General features: G+C 39.8%; 1 protein-coding gene across 1 annotated transcript; it reads left to right on the top strand.

The window, feature by feature from the left end:
• The first annotated feature begins 8,034 nt into the window (after positions 1–8,034).
• On the top strand, positions 8,035–16,581 carry LOC119476613 (prolyl endopeptidase). The gene is made up of 14 exons (XM_037750021.1): positions 8,035–8,273; positions 8,622–8,696; positions 10,157–10,290; positions 10,393–10,523; positions 10,873–11,082; positions 11,289–11,410; positions 11,516–11,621; positions 11,783–11,974; positions 12,116–12,313; positions 12,674–12,777; positions 13,492–13,723; positions 13,810–13,941; positions 14,064–14,220; positions 15,497–16,581. The coding sequence occupies exons 1-14, from the start codon at positions 8,136–8,138 to the stop codon at positions 15,789–15,791; spliced, it is 2,226 nt and encodes a 741-aa protein (XP_037605949.1). The 5' UTR covers positions 8,035–8,135; the 3' UTR covers positions 15,792–16,581.
• Positions 16,582–16,841: the final 260 nt, after the last annotated feature.

Genomic DNA, 16,841 nt, shown 5'->3' with positions numbered 1-16,841 from the left:
GCATAAACATACATGGGGAGGAGAGAACTTACATATGAAGTAAAAACATATATGTACAAACTGTATATGAGACCTATTAGAAATTGGAATAATTTCATATATGACATATACAGTATGTGTAGCCCATACAAATATGTAGGTTTATTTATTTTTATGTTTTTTTTACATATAGGTCAAATTTATATATATATAAACACCATATACATTTTATATATATGTGCAATATACAAATGACACATACATGAATGTACATATATGTGACATATTATGTTGCCAATATATAGTCTTAACATTGATAAAAACTATTTTCTATCTATATTTATATAAATATTTAAAATGTTATATATATATTATTTTGCTATATATGTGGGATATATGTTTTTCATTTATGAGCCCTGCTACAATGTGCCTTCACCAAAATGGCAACTTGTGTTTTCGTGTGGTTTTGTTACTGATTAGATGATCTGTTTTAAAACTGTGGCTGTCTTGTGGCTGCAGCTTCCTTTTTAATAGGCAAATATGATAGTGATATTGATCTTCTTATCAAACTGTCTGGAAAAAAAATGAATATGCAAATTTACCAAAATGTTGAACTATTCCTTTAATATATATATACGTCTTGCATTCATGGACCGTGTGTTGATGAGAGCCCCGTGCAATATTGTAGTTTCCCCATTGAGCAAGAGCACAATAGGAGAACAATACAGTGTGTTTAAATGGTTTGAGTCGACTACTCAGGAATGATGTCCATTATAAAAGAGGAACTTTACTACCCCCTCAGTGACAACATCAATGACATCACCAGGTGCCACTGTGTCTGTCTGCATGTCTCAGTCTGTGTCTGACACTCTTACACACTCACACACTCTCTCTATTTTAGGACCAGTCAGACGGTACTGTCCTCCACCTGTCTCCAGTGTTACCTGCCCCAGTCATTACCAGGGTCCCAGATCCCCACTGTAAGTGCACATGTCAACAGCAAAATTACAGGGCATGCACACACACATATTTGTTTTGCTTTTAAAAGGGTAATATCCGTCTGCACGCAACCAATACCTTCATATCCCCTCCTCCTGTTCTTTCTTTTTTTGGACAAACCCAGAAAACAAAGCAGGTGAGGTTCAAAGACACAACAGAGACATGAAGAGAGGAGATGTGGAGAGATGATGGACACACATTGTGTGTTGTGTAATGACAAGGGGAAACTTGTGTTTTTCAGCCCTGTTTCTGCAGACAGTGCAGACTTTACCTGATTACAAACCAGTGTCATTAGATTTCAGCTTTGTTCTCCCTCTTATCTCGCTCTTCCCTGGCTAATTAAGACAAGAAAGTCCCTTTAGTTGTCTGAGGTGAGAGTCTGCGTCTAGAAATGTGACTGTCAGTCTTTGGCAAGACTTGAGGTTGGAGTGTTGTGGGAAAGAGTGCCCTGACAAGTTAGACGAGGACGAAAACACAGTGCCAGATACAAAATGCTTTGACTGAAAGATAGAGATCTATTTTAAGCATCCGCTTTTCTTTTTACCAGAATCACCATTGGTTTCCCGTCAGTATAAATATGCCACGTTGCATGCACGAGCAATCAAAGACACTCTACACCTGAAAGTTGTGTTTTTGTAAAACTGTCCTTTTATCCTCGCCTCTTTCACCAAGTTGGCTTTGGGTAACCTGAGTGCTCTCTTTCCCTTTTCAACATGATCAGTACAAACAATGACAAACTTCCCTTCTCCTCCGGATGATTGACTCGGTCTCATTGTCGCTCTTATCGTGTGTTTTCTCTGCTGAAAGAATTCGTGACTGTACGTCTGAATAGATACTGACAGAACCTTATTAGATCCTGAAACAGACAGAAATGAAGTCACCGCTGGACAACATTGGACTTGTTTGCACAAATTAATGGCTGTTCTTTTGTCAGGTATATTAGTCACTGTATTTTGCCTTAAACCTGGGCATCAATGAAACTGGCACAGCCTCGAGCATGAACCGACTTTATCGTAGTGAGCAAACGTGCTGTATATGCTTGATGACAAACGCATTTAGCATTTCCTATAATTTGTGCACCAATCACATCCGTCTTCCGCGCGCGCTGTAATTTCCCCCGACTGGATCCTCAATAACATCCTGTTGTCTGAGGACATCTGAGGGGCCAGGTTGGACTGACCCTCCACCACATCACACACAGGACAGGACAGAGCAGAGACGGTTATCCTGGCCCCGGCAGCTAATGACAGCCGAATGAGAGAAACAGGCAGGAAGCTGTCCCCTGTGATCTCTGTATTTAAAAGCGTCCTTATTATTGCTTGTGTATTGTTTTGTCGCGTTGGGATCCCTTTGGACTACACTACTGTTATTAAGTTGAAGGACTGTGATAGTTTTTAGCTGGTGAGAGATCATAAAAGGAACATGGCCATCCCTTATTGCTTATGATGGCGTTTGTGATGAAAAATAAAAGCGATATTGCATATTAGTGTAAAAGTTGCCACATTATTCTGCACTGAGCAAGCTAGTGTCATTACATTATATGCAACCCAGACTCCTCACTTTTGCTATGAACAAACCAGTAGCAGAATATTCCTGTCCACAGACAAAACGTTTCAGCATTAAAAGGTGTAACAGATTCTCTATGCTAGTCTGCTTAAGAAAGCTATGGACATATAGGACAGGAGGAGAGCATGTTATTTATGTATCTACAATTTAAAATATAAAAGCATGCATGATGTTCACCATCTTAGTTTAGTATGTTAGACTCTTGACTTCACTTGGACTTGAGCCTTTTGACTTGAAAATACTTCCCCCAAGCCCAAAGATTAAAAAGTTAAAATGTTATTTAAAAACTGTACCACAAATCTATTTGTTTCCCTTCATTTACCATTATTGATTTCCCAACAAGTTGACACTTAATTCCCCAGATCCACTTTGTTTGAACCAATCCGACATCATCCAATCAAGTTGCAGGAGAAAAACCATGAAGAATAAATGTTAAGTTACTGAGCACCAGTTGGAAAAAGAGATACCAAAGATAATTTCTTTTGCATACTCTGTGGTGGTCAACAAAACATTAAACAAAAACCTGCAGTTTAGGATTTATGACTTGACTTTCCACTTGAATGCAAAGACTTGAGACTTACTTGTGACTTGCAAAACAATGACTTGGTCAGAAGACAGAAGTGGCAGTAGTAAGCCTATACAATATCAAAACATATTATGATGTAATTATGAAAATATGGATTCATGTATAAGTTGCCTTGTACATTTGGAGTAGACTCTTAGAGACTTAAGAGGAAGGAAATGATAATCAAGTCAGTCAGAGTCCTTCGTGAGTATGAACAGCGAAACCAGAAGTGAAGGTTATTGTGTTGCAAAACTCTGATTGATATCAAAATAAGTTGGCAACTTGTCTGCGTGTTTTTCCTCCAAATATGATTTCACAAGGTGAACACGCATCGGCTTACAAGAAAGAATTTCTCTGTGCATGTAAAAGAGGCCATTGATTGACCATCAGGGCATATCGGCTCATCTCGGTACGTTTGAAACTGGTTTATCCAATCTCATGATGTTATGTTATGTCTACTGATCTCTATCGATCACGATCAGCTTCAGTTTCCTTTCTGCTTTATACACCGCTGCTTCACAAGAGCCGCTCAGAGATTTATGAATGAGTTAACCTTGTGTTAACCCTGTGCAGTGAAACACAACAGGTGGTCGTCCCCCTTTGTCCGGCGCAACAGAGACAGGTGCTTCCGACTACGGGGGACAGATCACTGTTGACTCTGGACAATGGAGGAAAACAGAGGAACAAGCAGGTCTAATTCATGCATGGCCACTTCCAGCCCAGCCCAGCTCTTTGTCAAACACACAAACGCATAAACCCACCCACTCTAGTATGAGCATAAAACACAGTCCATATTTCAATGCAAACACAAACACGCTCATTCAAAGTGTCAGTGTTTTTCTCTCACCGGTTTGTTAGGGAAATAGAGGCGTCGGAAGACAATAGTTCCATGACCCATATCTGAGCCTGACAGGCAAACAGGAAGAGATCCCCTTTGCATTGAGGGGTGCTCCTGACTCCAGTTTAAGGAAAGGAAGAAGAATGGAGTAGGGGGGAAGGTGAGGGCAGAGACCATCCTTTCTTTGACCCAAAACATCCACCTATTTCCAATGCCAAAAGTCCACCAGAAGAGACCAAAATCTCTCAGAGCAGAGGAAGAATATAACCTTAATCTCCACACATCACACCAGCAACTACATTTTCTCCATAAAAGAAAAAACAAAACACAGGTGTCTTGTTTTTCCTCCACCTGCTCTCCTCTCTTCCTCTACTTTCACTTTGCATTCACCCATGAGAAGATATTCAACAACCTTCTCATCTTTGTCTTAAATCTGGCTCAGCGGCGTGACAGCTCTGACACGCTTCAAGCCATAATCTGAAAGTAACAACACTTTGGAATCTCCTGTTAGACATCTGACTATGATCGGCAGTGGTATCCAAACAATGTGTTTCCTTTTCCACTGTGTAATTAAACCTGTTTCAAGGCTCTTATCTGCATAGCTGTAGAATGACATGCAGTCACGATGTGGCGTCACAGGGGATTAACGCAACACGTTCAACAAGACGGCCTCTGTATGTTTACCATTCAGTGATATAGACTGCAGCTGGAACAGCCGATTAGACTGTTGTCAGGCTATTAAATAGGCGTTATCAGTCGCTATAGGCCTCATAGATGTGGGTCAAAAGGAGCCTACTACACCCACTAGTATGTTTTATCATCTATTCACATGGTAGATCACTGAAAGAAGGCATAAAAGAACATGACAGCGACCTCTAGCGACCGTAGTAATTATGACAGGAGCAAAAGTGGAAGTCAGGCTGTAGACAGTGTGAAACTCCATATGTGGTGGAGGTCGGGGGCGATGGATGGGAAACAAAACACAGGGTTTTACCCAGAAGACCGGAGTTCGCAACCGACAATGTGTAGTTGTCTTTGTGTTCGTAGTTATTTTAACCCAAAACACAATGTTTTTCCCTGAACTTAACTGTTTTTTCCCCGCCTAAACCTAAAGAAGTTGTATTGTTTGTCTTCAAAACGTGCCGTTTCATTCATTTTCACAACGTGTAAGAACGTGTTGCTTTTATGTTTCACTTTTACAACAAAGTAGGTGTAGTAGGCCCCTATTGACTGTCATCTATGGTGCTTATAGCACATCTATTTAATGGCCTGATAACAATTGAATTGGGTGGCTGGAATCACATATTTTTGCATTTAAAAAAATAAACTAAATACAATTGAAGATCCCAGATTTTTTTTTTTTTGGAGAAACTCATCACTTAAAATTAATCATTCATTTATATCCACTCATTTCCTCAAGTTCCATGCTACCTCAGTGTGCCTTATCTCATGCTATCAGTCACTGCAGTGATAATGATGGTTAAATCAGGATTGATTGATTAAGAAAGGAGAGGAAGGAAGGGAGGGGAGGATGATGATGAGCACAGAAAGAAAGAAGAGTGAAGGGTTGACCCCCAACCTCCTCTGTCACGTAGATAAGAGTGGTGATGGAGATTTCCGCCAGACTCAGATAACCTTTAACTAAAGGTGCAACGTCACTATTTACAACTTCGTTATTTTCTCTGCATGACTAGATTTTTGAAAAAAAGAAGAAGCCATAGTTGTGCCATAAATACTTTTTCTTTATTTTCTAGATTTTTATTTCTATCAGTAAAACTAATGTTGTCGATTAATGGATTATTTGTTTGGTCTATTATATGTCAGAAAATGGTGAAAAATGATCAGATCAGTGATTCCCAAAGCCCAAGATAACGTCCTCAAATGTCTTGTTTTGTCCACAACTCAAAGATATTCAGTTTACCGTCATAGAGGAGTAAAGAAACCAGAAAATATTCACATTTAAAGGTCTCATATTGTGCTAATTTTCAGGTTAATACTTGTATTTTATGTTTCTACTATAACATGTTAACATGCTGTAATGTTCAAAAAAAACTTTATGTTTCTCATATAGTCTGCCTGAATATACCGGTATTTACTATCGGTCTGAAACGCTCCATTTTAGTGCATTTAAACGGAATTGCGTTGCTTGGCAAACAGCTTGGGTTCATGTTTACTTCCTGTCAGCTAATGTCATTCACATACACTGCAACAGGAAATAAACTGGGACACATTTAGAATGTTTCCGTTTAAAACTGTGAAATGGTCTAAATATTGTAGATTTGTGACATCACAATTGGACAAAAATCCTGACAGCTTGTTTCAAAAGCACAGTTTCTGAATACGGGCTGTGTGTATTTCTCCGTGGATTGAGCGTTTTGATACTTTCACAGTATTTATACAGCGCTTAAACCTACTTTATGATATAATAGACATGGATATATCACTTTTTACAATATGGGACCTTTAAGAAGCTGGAAAATTTTGACAAATTTTTCCTTAAAAAAATATTAAAATTGATTATCAAAACAGTTGGCATTTAATTTAATCATCTACTTATACCACCTTTGTTTTATAGCATATCAAAAAAATAATTGAATAGTTATTTTAGTTTACTAAAATATTGGATAATAATAAATCACTAAAATGTTTCTAGAACAACACCAATACAGGTAATCCATCAACTGCTTGAGGGGTGATGTTGGATCATGCATATCATTTTTTTTTATTGAAAGGATAGGATAGCCCCTTGAGATGTAGCATCTCATTTTCGAGTGGGTCCTATAGACACAAATACAAAAACACATAAAGACAAAACAGCATTACATAACAAACATACACAGCAAATACACAGATACAGACAGCTTGCTCACCATCTCCCACCCAGACCCCCATCAGTCCTCTGCTGTTATACAAGAAAGATTGATACAATGACCATATTTAAATCAATTCAATTACCTCAGCATAAAGAACAATTGCAACAGCTTGTCTTCAGTTTATATGTAGCACAAATAAACTGAGGATCATAAATACACACAAATTAAAAAACATGAACAGGTTGTTTTAAGATGAGAAAATAAAGATGTCCCGAAGCAACAGAAAGAGGTAATAAGATCTCAGAAAAAGAAGAAGATTATTCCAGTCTGATGGAGCTTTGTATAATAAATCACTAAAATGATGTGCAACAGTATGTAAACTGCAGCAAAACCATGTAAAACCATGGATTAATTAGTCACTTTCATTCATTCATCACTTTATTCATGGGCACATTATATCAGTGGCTTATTACAACAAGCCTGTAAATTATCCACATTAATGGAATTATGTTCATTAAAGTCATCTTAACCCTCCTGTTACCTTCAAATTTACTAACATCTTTTATCCTTGGGGTCAATTTGACCCCAGCAATTTAAACCTCCAGAAAATGATTATAATTAAAATTGTTACCCAAGTTTATGTGTCAGGTACTTTATGTTTGTTTGTTGACTACCTAAATAGCCCTTTAAATAAAATCAATATCTTCACGTGGACCATATTTTGCCGCCCCCAAAGCGTGGGGAAATATCAAAGTTCTCGCGAGAATGATGTTTCCCCTCCCCCATGTCCTGTGAACTATCAGTGGTTCTCGCACTACTACAGTTATGGTTATGTTAGGTTAGGGCCCTAAAGCTTTTTGAAGATTATAAAGTTGCATGTTATACTGACCTCAATATCATCCAAAACCAATGTGTGTAAAATGTTGATATTTCTTATATGTTTTATACAGCTAAAACAGCCTGGGGTCAAATTGACCCCAAAGAACACCGATGCGTACAGCATGTGTACAGGACATTGAAAACATATCATCATTTTAATTTTATGTTTACCCAGTTGTCCCCATTAAATTAGGAAAAGTCATTAAATATGAAGCAAAAAAAATTATGTCAATCATTTATTTAGAGACATTAAACATTGAATGGGGTCAAATTGACCCTAAAAATAATAGGAGGGTTAACTGTGAACTCCAGGTCAAATTACCTCTGAGAGTTTTACAGCCCATCTTCTGAGTTGTGTTGTCATGTAGTTGTCAGTAGAGGTCGCTATGACAACCGGCTCGGTCCCCACAGCAACCGCATCCTCTCTTCTCCGTGCTCGTTGGCTGTGTGTAAGCTGAGCATCTTTCTACCCAAAACCTTCAGCTCCTTAAAATTGATGTTTCTCAGGATCCAGAGTGCCATATCAAAAACACTCTTCCAGTCTCTTAGGCAGCCCTTTTTGTCACGCAAACCCCGAAAACTGAGCTCCAAAATGTCTTTCCCGTACCCGCAGGCTTACCGTGACGACGCAGTGGTGAGTCCATGTAGCATGCTAACAAGCCGGGATGCTTAATCATCATGCTCTCCCATTCATTTGCACTGAGAGTGAGCGGCGGCTTTGTTAGCATGCTAGTTAGCTTAGCCAGCACCAGGCTGACTTTGTTGACACATGTATGATCAGCTGTTCTCAGTTAACTCACTGCTGTTTCTCTTTATAAGCTTTGTTAGGAGCGCACATTTCATTTGGATAACGTTGTTAACCAGCCTGGACGTGCTAGCTTGGCTCAGTGTGTCTTGTTGTTGTTGTTGTTGCCACACCTAAACCTTAGCTCGCTAGCTGGTTGACATTTTAACCTTACTGTGTTACCTGTCTGTCTCTCAGGTGGATGGATATCATGGCTGCAAAGTACCTGATCCATACAGCTGGCTGGAGGACCCCGACAGTGAGAAGACACAGGTAACCCTTATTAGTACTGTTTAGATAGATAGATGAATAGATGCTATAGATACTATAGATACTATAGATAGATAGATAGATACTATAGATAGATAGATGGATGAATAGATACTATAGATACTATAGATACTATAGATAGATAGATGAATAGATACTATAGATAGATACTATAGATAGATAGATGGATAGATACTATATATACTATAGATAGATGGATAGATAGATAGATAGATACTATAGATATATAGATGGATAGATAGATACTATAGATACTATAGATAGATAGATAGATACTATAGATATATAGATGGATAGATAGATACTATAGATAGATAGATAGATACTATAGATACTATAGATAGATAGATAGATACTATAGATATATAGATGGATAGATAATATATATATTATAGATAGATAGATGGATAGATGGATAGATAGATAGATACTATAGATATTATAGATAGATAGATAGATACTATAGATATATAGATGGATAGATAATATATATACTATAGATAGATAGATGGATAGATAGATAAATACTATAGATAGATAGATAGATAGATAGATAGATAGATAGATAGATAGATAGATGGATAGATACTATAGATAGATGGATAGATAGATAGATACTATAGATACTATAGATAGATGAATGGATAGATAGATAGATAGATAGATGGATAGATACTATAGATACTATAGAATCTATAGTATCTATCTATCTATAGTATAGATAGATAGATACTATAGATACGATAGATAGATAGATAGATACTATAGATAGATAGATACTATAGATACTATAGATAGATAGATAGATACTATAGATACTATAGATAGATACTATAGATAGATAGATAGATAGATAGATACTATAGATACTATAGATAGATACTATAGATAGATAGATAGATACGATAGATAGATAGATAGATAGATACTATAGATACTATAGATAGATACTATAGATAGATAGATAGATACTATAGAATCTATAGTATCTATCTATCTATAGTATAGATAGATAGATAGATATATAGATAGATACTATAGATACTATAGATAGATAGATAGATAGACACTATAGATACTATAGATAGATAGATAGATAGATAGATAGATAGATACTATAGATACTATAGATAGATAATATTGGTGCTTGTTGTGTTATGGAATTACTTATAAAGGCACTCATAACCACCGGCCTCAAGTTTCGTTGGTATCACCAGGGGCCTGTCCCGAGAAGCCAGTATATATATGAGTGATCTGGATAACTTTGCTGAGTAAAACGTGGATCCAGCTTTAGTCTGGAACATGATGTAAAAACACCAGTTCTGGTTTGACTTAGAAAAAGGTATTCGGATAAATCAGTGCATCTGCTTCTCGGAACTGACTGCAGAGATTATAATACTTTGATGTGTAAAACCTGTGGGTGTCGTGTCTTCTTCCACCAGGCCTTTGTCAGCGCCCAGAACCAGCTGACATTGCCGTATTTAGAGCGCTGTGAGGTGCGAGACCTGTTCAAGGAGCGCATGACTGAGCTGTACGACTACCCCAAGTATAGCTGTCCCTTCAAGAGGGGGAACCGGTGAGCCACAACAGAATCACGTTTTCAATAACACAGCCGTGGAGCGCATACTGTATCTGTGAAGATCCTTCGTACCTTAACAATCCCTCCCCTCGTTTTCAGGTACTTTCACTTCTACAACACAGGCCTCCAAAACCAAAGCGTGATGTACGTGCAGGAGAGTCTGGATGATGAGCCCACGGTCTTCTTGGATCCAAACACATTTTCTGATGATGGGACCGTTGCCCTGCGAGGTATCAACACATCTCTGTATTTTATTACTGGTTTTATTATTCTAGTATTATTACTTTATGCTTTTTGGACATCTTTTGCATTTCTGCTCTACTAGATATTGCACTCTTTGCGATTTCGAATAGCATTTATATTACATTATACATTTACAGTATGCATTACATTGCAATGTCTTTGCTGAATGCTGTGGAACAGATTGCGAGAATCATTTCTTGATATGGTAATAACGTGCATGTCTTCAAGTCCAGAAATAGCCTGCTATTTATAGCATCCACATTGACAGCTAAATAGAGGAACTTTTCCTGATGTCTTTTGTGAATGCTCTGTTTCTGTTCCTCTGATTACTTCAAGGCTACGCGTTCTCTGAGGACGGGGAGTACCTGGCGTACGGCACCAGCGCCAGCGGTTCGGACTGGGTGGAGATCTGCTTCCTGCAGGTTGAAGGCGCCAAGCCTCTGGAGGACCGCCTGGAGCGAGTCAAGTTCAGCTGCATGTCCTGGACTCATGATGGGAAGGGACTTTTCTACAACTCGTACCCTCAGCAGGAGGGCAAGAGTGATGGTGAGGTCAAGGCTGCATATTCAGACCCTTAACTTTGCTGTAACTGCCACAACTATCCCTCAGAATTAAAAAAATCGGATCACCAGTTGTTGTTTCTGCAATCCAGACCCACCCACTTCACATCTCCTCATTTCTCGTCAGACAAATTCTGTTTTTTTTGCCACCACTAGGGGGCGATGCTGAAAGTAAAATGTTTTTTCTCCTAGGCACCGAAACCTCCACTAACCTGCACCAGAAGCTGTACTTCCACGTTTTGGGGGATCCTCAGTCCGAGGACGTGCTGTGCGCCGAATTTCTCGACCACCCCAAATGGATGGGAGGAGCTGAGGTATGCCAGGAAGTTTTAATTTTTTCTTGTTCCTGAAAATGAAAAGCAAATGATGAGTGCATGTGTTAATTGATATTCAGGTTAGTGATTGTATGCATATTGCAGGTATCTGACGATGGACGTTACTTGCTGCTGTCTATCAGGGAAGGTTGTGATCCGGTCAACAGACTGTGGTACTGTGACCTTAAGACCACTCCTCGGGGTATTACAGGTATGTCGGTATTTACCATTACCTTGGAACTATTGTAATGTTTTGTTTGTGGGTTATATTTTTCGGTATTTGATCCAACAAGTGCTTCTCGTTATTTTTTTTGACTATGCATCTTCAGTGCTCTCATCACAGGATTAAAATACTCCTCCTTTCATGTTCAGGACTTTTGCCGTGGGTGAAGCTAATCGACAACTTTGACGCCGAGTACGAGTACGTGACCAACGAGGGCACGCTGTTCACATTCAAGACCAACCTGGACGCCCCGCGTTACCGCCTCATCAACATCGACTTTGCCTCTCCCGCTCAGAGCAAGTGGAAAGAGCTCATCCCTCAACATGACAAGGACGTTATCGGTGAGCTGCTGCAACGACTTCATGTGACCCGCTCTATTAAAATATTAGGAATGGGTGTTAAAATCCCTTTTTGATGTCACTAGAAATACACATTTCAGCTTCTTATCTGCTGTCTTTCCTCGGCCATGTCTCCCCCCGCAGTGTTCGCCACCTGCACATACTCCAGCTACCTGTTTGTGTGTTTCCTCCACGACGTGAAGAACGTGTTGAAAATGTACCGTCTGGACTCGGGGGAGGAGCTGAGGACCTTCCCTCTTGACGTCGGATCTGTGGTTGGTTTCACGGGACGGAAGAGGGACTCAGAGATCTTCTACTATTTCACCTCCTTCCTCTCCCCAGGTAAGAGGTCGCTAAATACATAGTGTTGTATATGAATAAACTATATAACTGCTCGGGTTATGTAGTAGTTGTGGATGCTTTTTTTCACTGTTGTCACTTTGTTGCTGTAGAAAATAATTTTAGTTTAAAGAGTTTAGACATTAGATGCTGCAAAATGTGCAGGGTAATGTACGAGGAAACGGGCTGAAGAAAACACAGCTAACAATTTGGGATGCACAATATATATATCGATCTGAAAAATCCGTACCACCTAAGGATGAAAGAAATGTGCTAGAGAAAAAAAACAAAACACAAATTGTCAAAGTGATGTAAAGATTATAGAACCAATGAGATGACTTTTTTTTCTTCTCCGGCATTCAGCCATCATTTATCACTGCGACCTGACTAAGGAGCCGATGCAGCCCCACATCTTCAGAGAGGTCACCGTCAAAGGCTTCAGCCCGTCGGACTACCAGACCACCCAGGTAACCACAACTTTTGTTTGTGTCCACTGTTTCCATGATGTCTTTTCTCCTTTTCAATTTCTTTCCTGATAACTGAAGACATCTGTGTAGCTGTGTTAGTCATCTACCAGAGACATTTATGGAGAAATGTTTACATCTATTTTTGCCTGAATGTCAGAATCTGCCAGTTCTTAAAGCTGACCTGTTGTATAAACTGCTATTAATCAAGTTGTCAAGAGAAAACTCAGCTGAGGTGTCAGTTGAAGTGTGACTTTAGGATTTAAAAAAAGTCATGTTTTTCCAACTCGTCTCCAAACTGATTTTCAAATGACATTTTATTATTTTATTTTTTTTAAATAAAGGCAGTTTAACTTTTTGAAGTACAGTGTCTCAGAGTCAGCTCTATTGTTATGTTCCCACTGACGACTGTGACCCCAGAAATAACATTATAACAGTGAAAAAAAGCACCAAGGACAGACTTTTATACGACAGTCTCTTTGTCCTCTCTTTTCATCTGACTCAGACACAAGGACAGATGAAGATTCAAGAATAGCTTCATTGCTAAACCCTCATTAGCACAAGAACAAATACTGATCAAATTAATTATGTATTAATTCACTGCTCCCATATGTGTCTATATATATATATATATATATATATATTATATATTTCCTGGCTCTCTCTCCAGTCCTATTTCTGTTCCTGATGGTGTGTCTTTCTCTTTGTCTCTGCCAGATCTTTTATCCCTCCAAGGACGGCACTGAAATCCCCATGTTTATCGTTCACAAGAAGGGCATCAAATTGGACGGCTCCCATCCAGGTTTTCTGTACGGCTACGGCGGTTTTAACATCTCCATCACGCCGAGCTACAGCGTCTCCCGACTCATCTTTGTCGGACACCTGGGGGGAGTCCTGGCTGTTGCCAACATTCGAGGAGGGGGAGAGTACGGGGAGACCTGGCACAAAGGTGAGGGGCATCCGTCTCGTTTGTTGTTTGATATAACACCATCGCAGACCCCCCTCATTTACATTTGTGTTTTTTTTTCCTTTTAGCTGGCATGTTGGCCAACAAGCAGAACTGCTTCACAGACTTCCAGTGTGCGGCAGAATATCTCGTCAAGGAGGGATACACGTCTCCTTCCAAGCTGACTATAAATGGAGGCTCCAACGGTGGCCTGCTTGTAGGTATGTACGCTGCTAGCTGAGGAACAACATAGACTATACAGAGCAAGAATCATTTTTTCAAACAGTTTTAGCCGCACAGTCATGAGTCCCTGGTGTGTCTGACTGTGTGTTTCCTCTCTCAGCGGCTTGCGTGAACCAGCGGCCCGAGCTGTTCGGCTGTGCCGTCGCTCAGGTCGGCGTCATGGACATGCTGAAGTTCCACAAGTTCACCATCGGCCACGCCTGGACAACAGACTTTGGCTGTTCTGAAGACAAAGAGCAGTATGACTGTCTCATGAAGTAAGTGCTCGGTAAATCTCTGTATCTCTGTATTGACACTCATTTTGGGTATATTTAAAATTAGTCTTATGAGTTGAATGCTGATTTGCATATATTATCAGGATCCTTATTTACGCTCATCCGGGAACTGGATACCACAACATGCTCCACATACAAGAATATTAATGACTGTGTTTACCAGGCTTGATTAAACCACCCAGATCCTGACTCATCTTGACTTGTGATCATTAAATATATATGCAGTGTTTGCTACTGTATGTGAGATAGCACCTCTGTGTTCTTCCCCTTAAGGTTAATGTTTTCTCTCATAAAAGATGTTGATTTTGTCATGATATAAGTGGAGGTATGCTATGAAACAGTGAGGGAGACGCTGACTTGCATATTTAACTGCAACAGTCTTGATTTAATGACCTAATTAAGAGGAATGACTAAACGGTGACTTGAGCCAGGAAAAGGACCAGGAAGAACTTCAGAACAACTACAGTTAATATTCTTTCTTTGAACTACACCTCTTGGTTATACTGTAGTTGGGGGAGATTTCTGCTACTTTAGATTTAAAAAAAGAAATATTAAGCCACATCAAGGAAGCATAAAGTACAAAGTAATAGGCACCTAATTTGATTGTCTAAATTATTTCAGTCAATTTTCAACCAAAAAAAAAACATATTTTCTGGTTTCTGCCTCTCAAATGTCAGAATTGGCTGTTTTTCTTTGTCTTATATGATAGCAAATTGAGTATTTTGGGGTTTTGCACTGTTGGCTGGAGGTATTTGAAGACACTTTCTTGGACTCTGGGAAATACATTTTTCACCATTTCAATTATTATCGATGAATTGAGAATATAATCTGCAGATTGATCAATAATTAAAGTTACTACGAGGAACTTTTATTTTTGTGTCAATTATGGCGGTCCATGTGGACAAAAGCGGTAGTGTTTCCGAGCACCAGAGTCCCTTTAGAAAACCTCATTTTCCTGCAGCAGGGTCTGACAGTCTGCCCCGCTCAGTCCTGGTTCTGGTTCTCCACTGCCTCCCTTCCCTCAAGCGGGCCCAGCAATACGGCCTGGGCCTGCAGCAACTATAAAGAACTAGTTGATGGTCTTATGCAAGTCATATAGAGGCATCAGTATTACATTGAGACTGTTTCATAACCATTTAAAAGTTCCTCAGAGTAACTTTAAGATGTTTATTTGCAGCCCTAACCGACATACAGGTTGTTTATATTCCCCTAAACTAATATCTGACCTCCGTACCTTCCCACTGCTCCTCTTTGCCAGATACTCCCCGCTCCACAACATCCGCATCCCAGAAGGCAACGGGGTCCAGTACCCCGCAGTCCTCCTCCTGACGGGGGACCACGACGACCGGGTGGTGCCTCTCCACTCCCTCAAATACATCGCCACCCTGCAGCACATCGTAGGCCGCAGCACCAAGCAGACGAACCCTCTGTTCATCCTTGTGGACACAAAGTCGGGCCACGGCGCCGGCAAGCCGACCAGCAAGGTCATCCAGGAGGTGGCTGACACCTACGCCTTTATCGCTCGCTGTCTCAACATCTCCTGGGTCAAATAGCCTGCGCCTCCCCGTTAAAGTGTGTGTGTTTTGTTTTTCTTCCTTTACTCAAATCATCTTTGGAATACGGTTCATACCAGCTGTTCACACTATGTTTGTAAATTCACAGTATTGGACCTTTTAACTCATGTTTACCCAGCCACCATTACTACATCTTTTCTTTATGTTTATCTGTGTTTGTCCCTCCCTCCCCCCTCTCAGTGTCAGGATCTGCCCCGGCTGCACTTAAACACAACTATAAGCCAACATGCAGCACCCGAAGCTAACGTACCGTCTCCTGTAGACCATGTTTGTAGTCCTAATGAAACAAAGAATGACTACACTATCAGTGATGGGTGTGTAAAGGGATGGAGGTACCTTCACGGTTAATCGGCAATCAGCCAATCAGCAGTTAACAGTCATGAGGTCGAAGTGGCAAAAGTTTATTCGTTGCTGCGTCCTCCGGGTGCTTCAACGCGATGCATATTATTTATTTTACGTTTGTGCACAGAACGGAGCGGCTGTGGGATGTTGAACGACTCCAGCATGTACAAGTATAGTGCAAATGATGACACCGCAAAGCGACAGTGTTGCCGTGGATGAGAAACATGCAAAAAAAACAAAAAAAAACTGCATCATGTGTGCATGTGAAAGAGTGTGTATGTGTGAGTGTGTGAGTTTGTTTAAATGTCAGTCCCCACATTTCTTTCAGACTGATGATTTCTACCTCTTGACATGTGCTGATTGTTTGCCTTTTAAAGGGAACAAAACACAATGCCACAACTACAATAAACAACTTTTTAAACAGTGATTTAGCGTGCCCATTTATTCTGTCATTAATAATAATAACAAGATAAAATAGTGACATGTATGATCCACATTTATCTCATGAATATCTTTGCTTGAGCTCTAAAATAAACAGACATTCAGGAACTGGATTTTTCACTATGACCCGACTAAGGAGCCGATGCAGCTCCACATCTTCAGAGAGGTCCATCTCAAAGGCTTCAGCCCGTCGGACTACCAGAGCACCCAGGTAACTACAACATTTCACTGTTTCATTTTGTTTGT

This window comes from Sebastes umbrosus, chromosome 18, assembly GCF_015220745.1.
Source record: "Sebastes umbrosus isolate fSebUmb1 chromosome 18, fSebUmb1.pri, whole genome shotgun sequence".
Lineage (NCBI taxonomy): Eukaryota > Metazoa > Chordata > Actinopteri > Perciformes > Sebastidae > Sebastes > Sebastes umbrosus.
The sequence above is the reverse complement of the archived record's forward strand: the minus strand, read 5'-3'. Positions and strand labels throughout refer to the sequence as shown.

Bases quoted from the DNA above. Each gene is read 5' to 3' on its own strand.
- LOC119476613 (XM_037750021.1), top strand. From the start codon at position 8,136: ATGTTTCTCAGGATCCAGAGTGCCATATCAAAAACACTCTTCCAGTCT. The intron at 8,697-10,156 runs GTAACCCTTATT...TTCTTCCACCAG, and splicing joins CCGACAGTGAGAAGACACAG to GCCTTTGTCAGCGCCCAGAA. The intron at 11,083-11,288 runs GTGAGGTCAAGG...TTTTTCTCCTAG, and splicing joins GCAGGAGGGCAAGAGTGATG to GCACCGAAACCTCCACTAAC.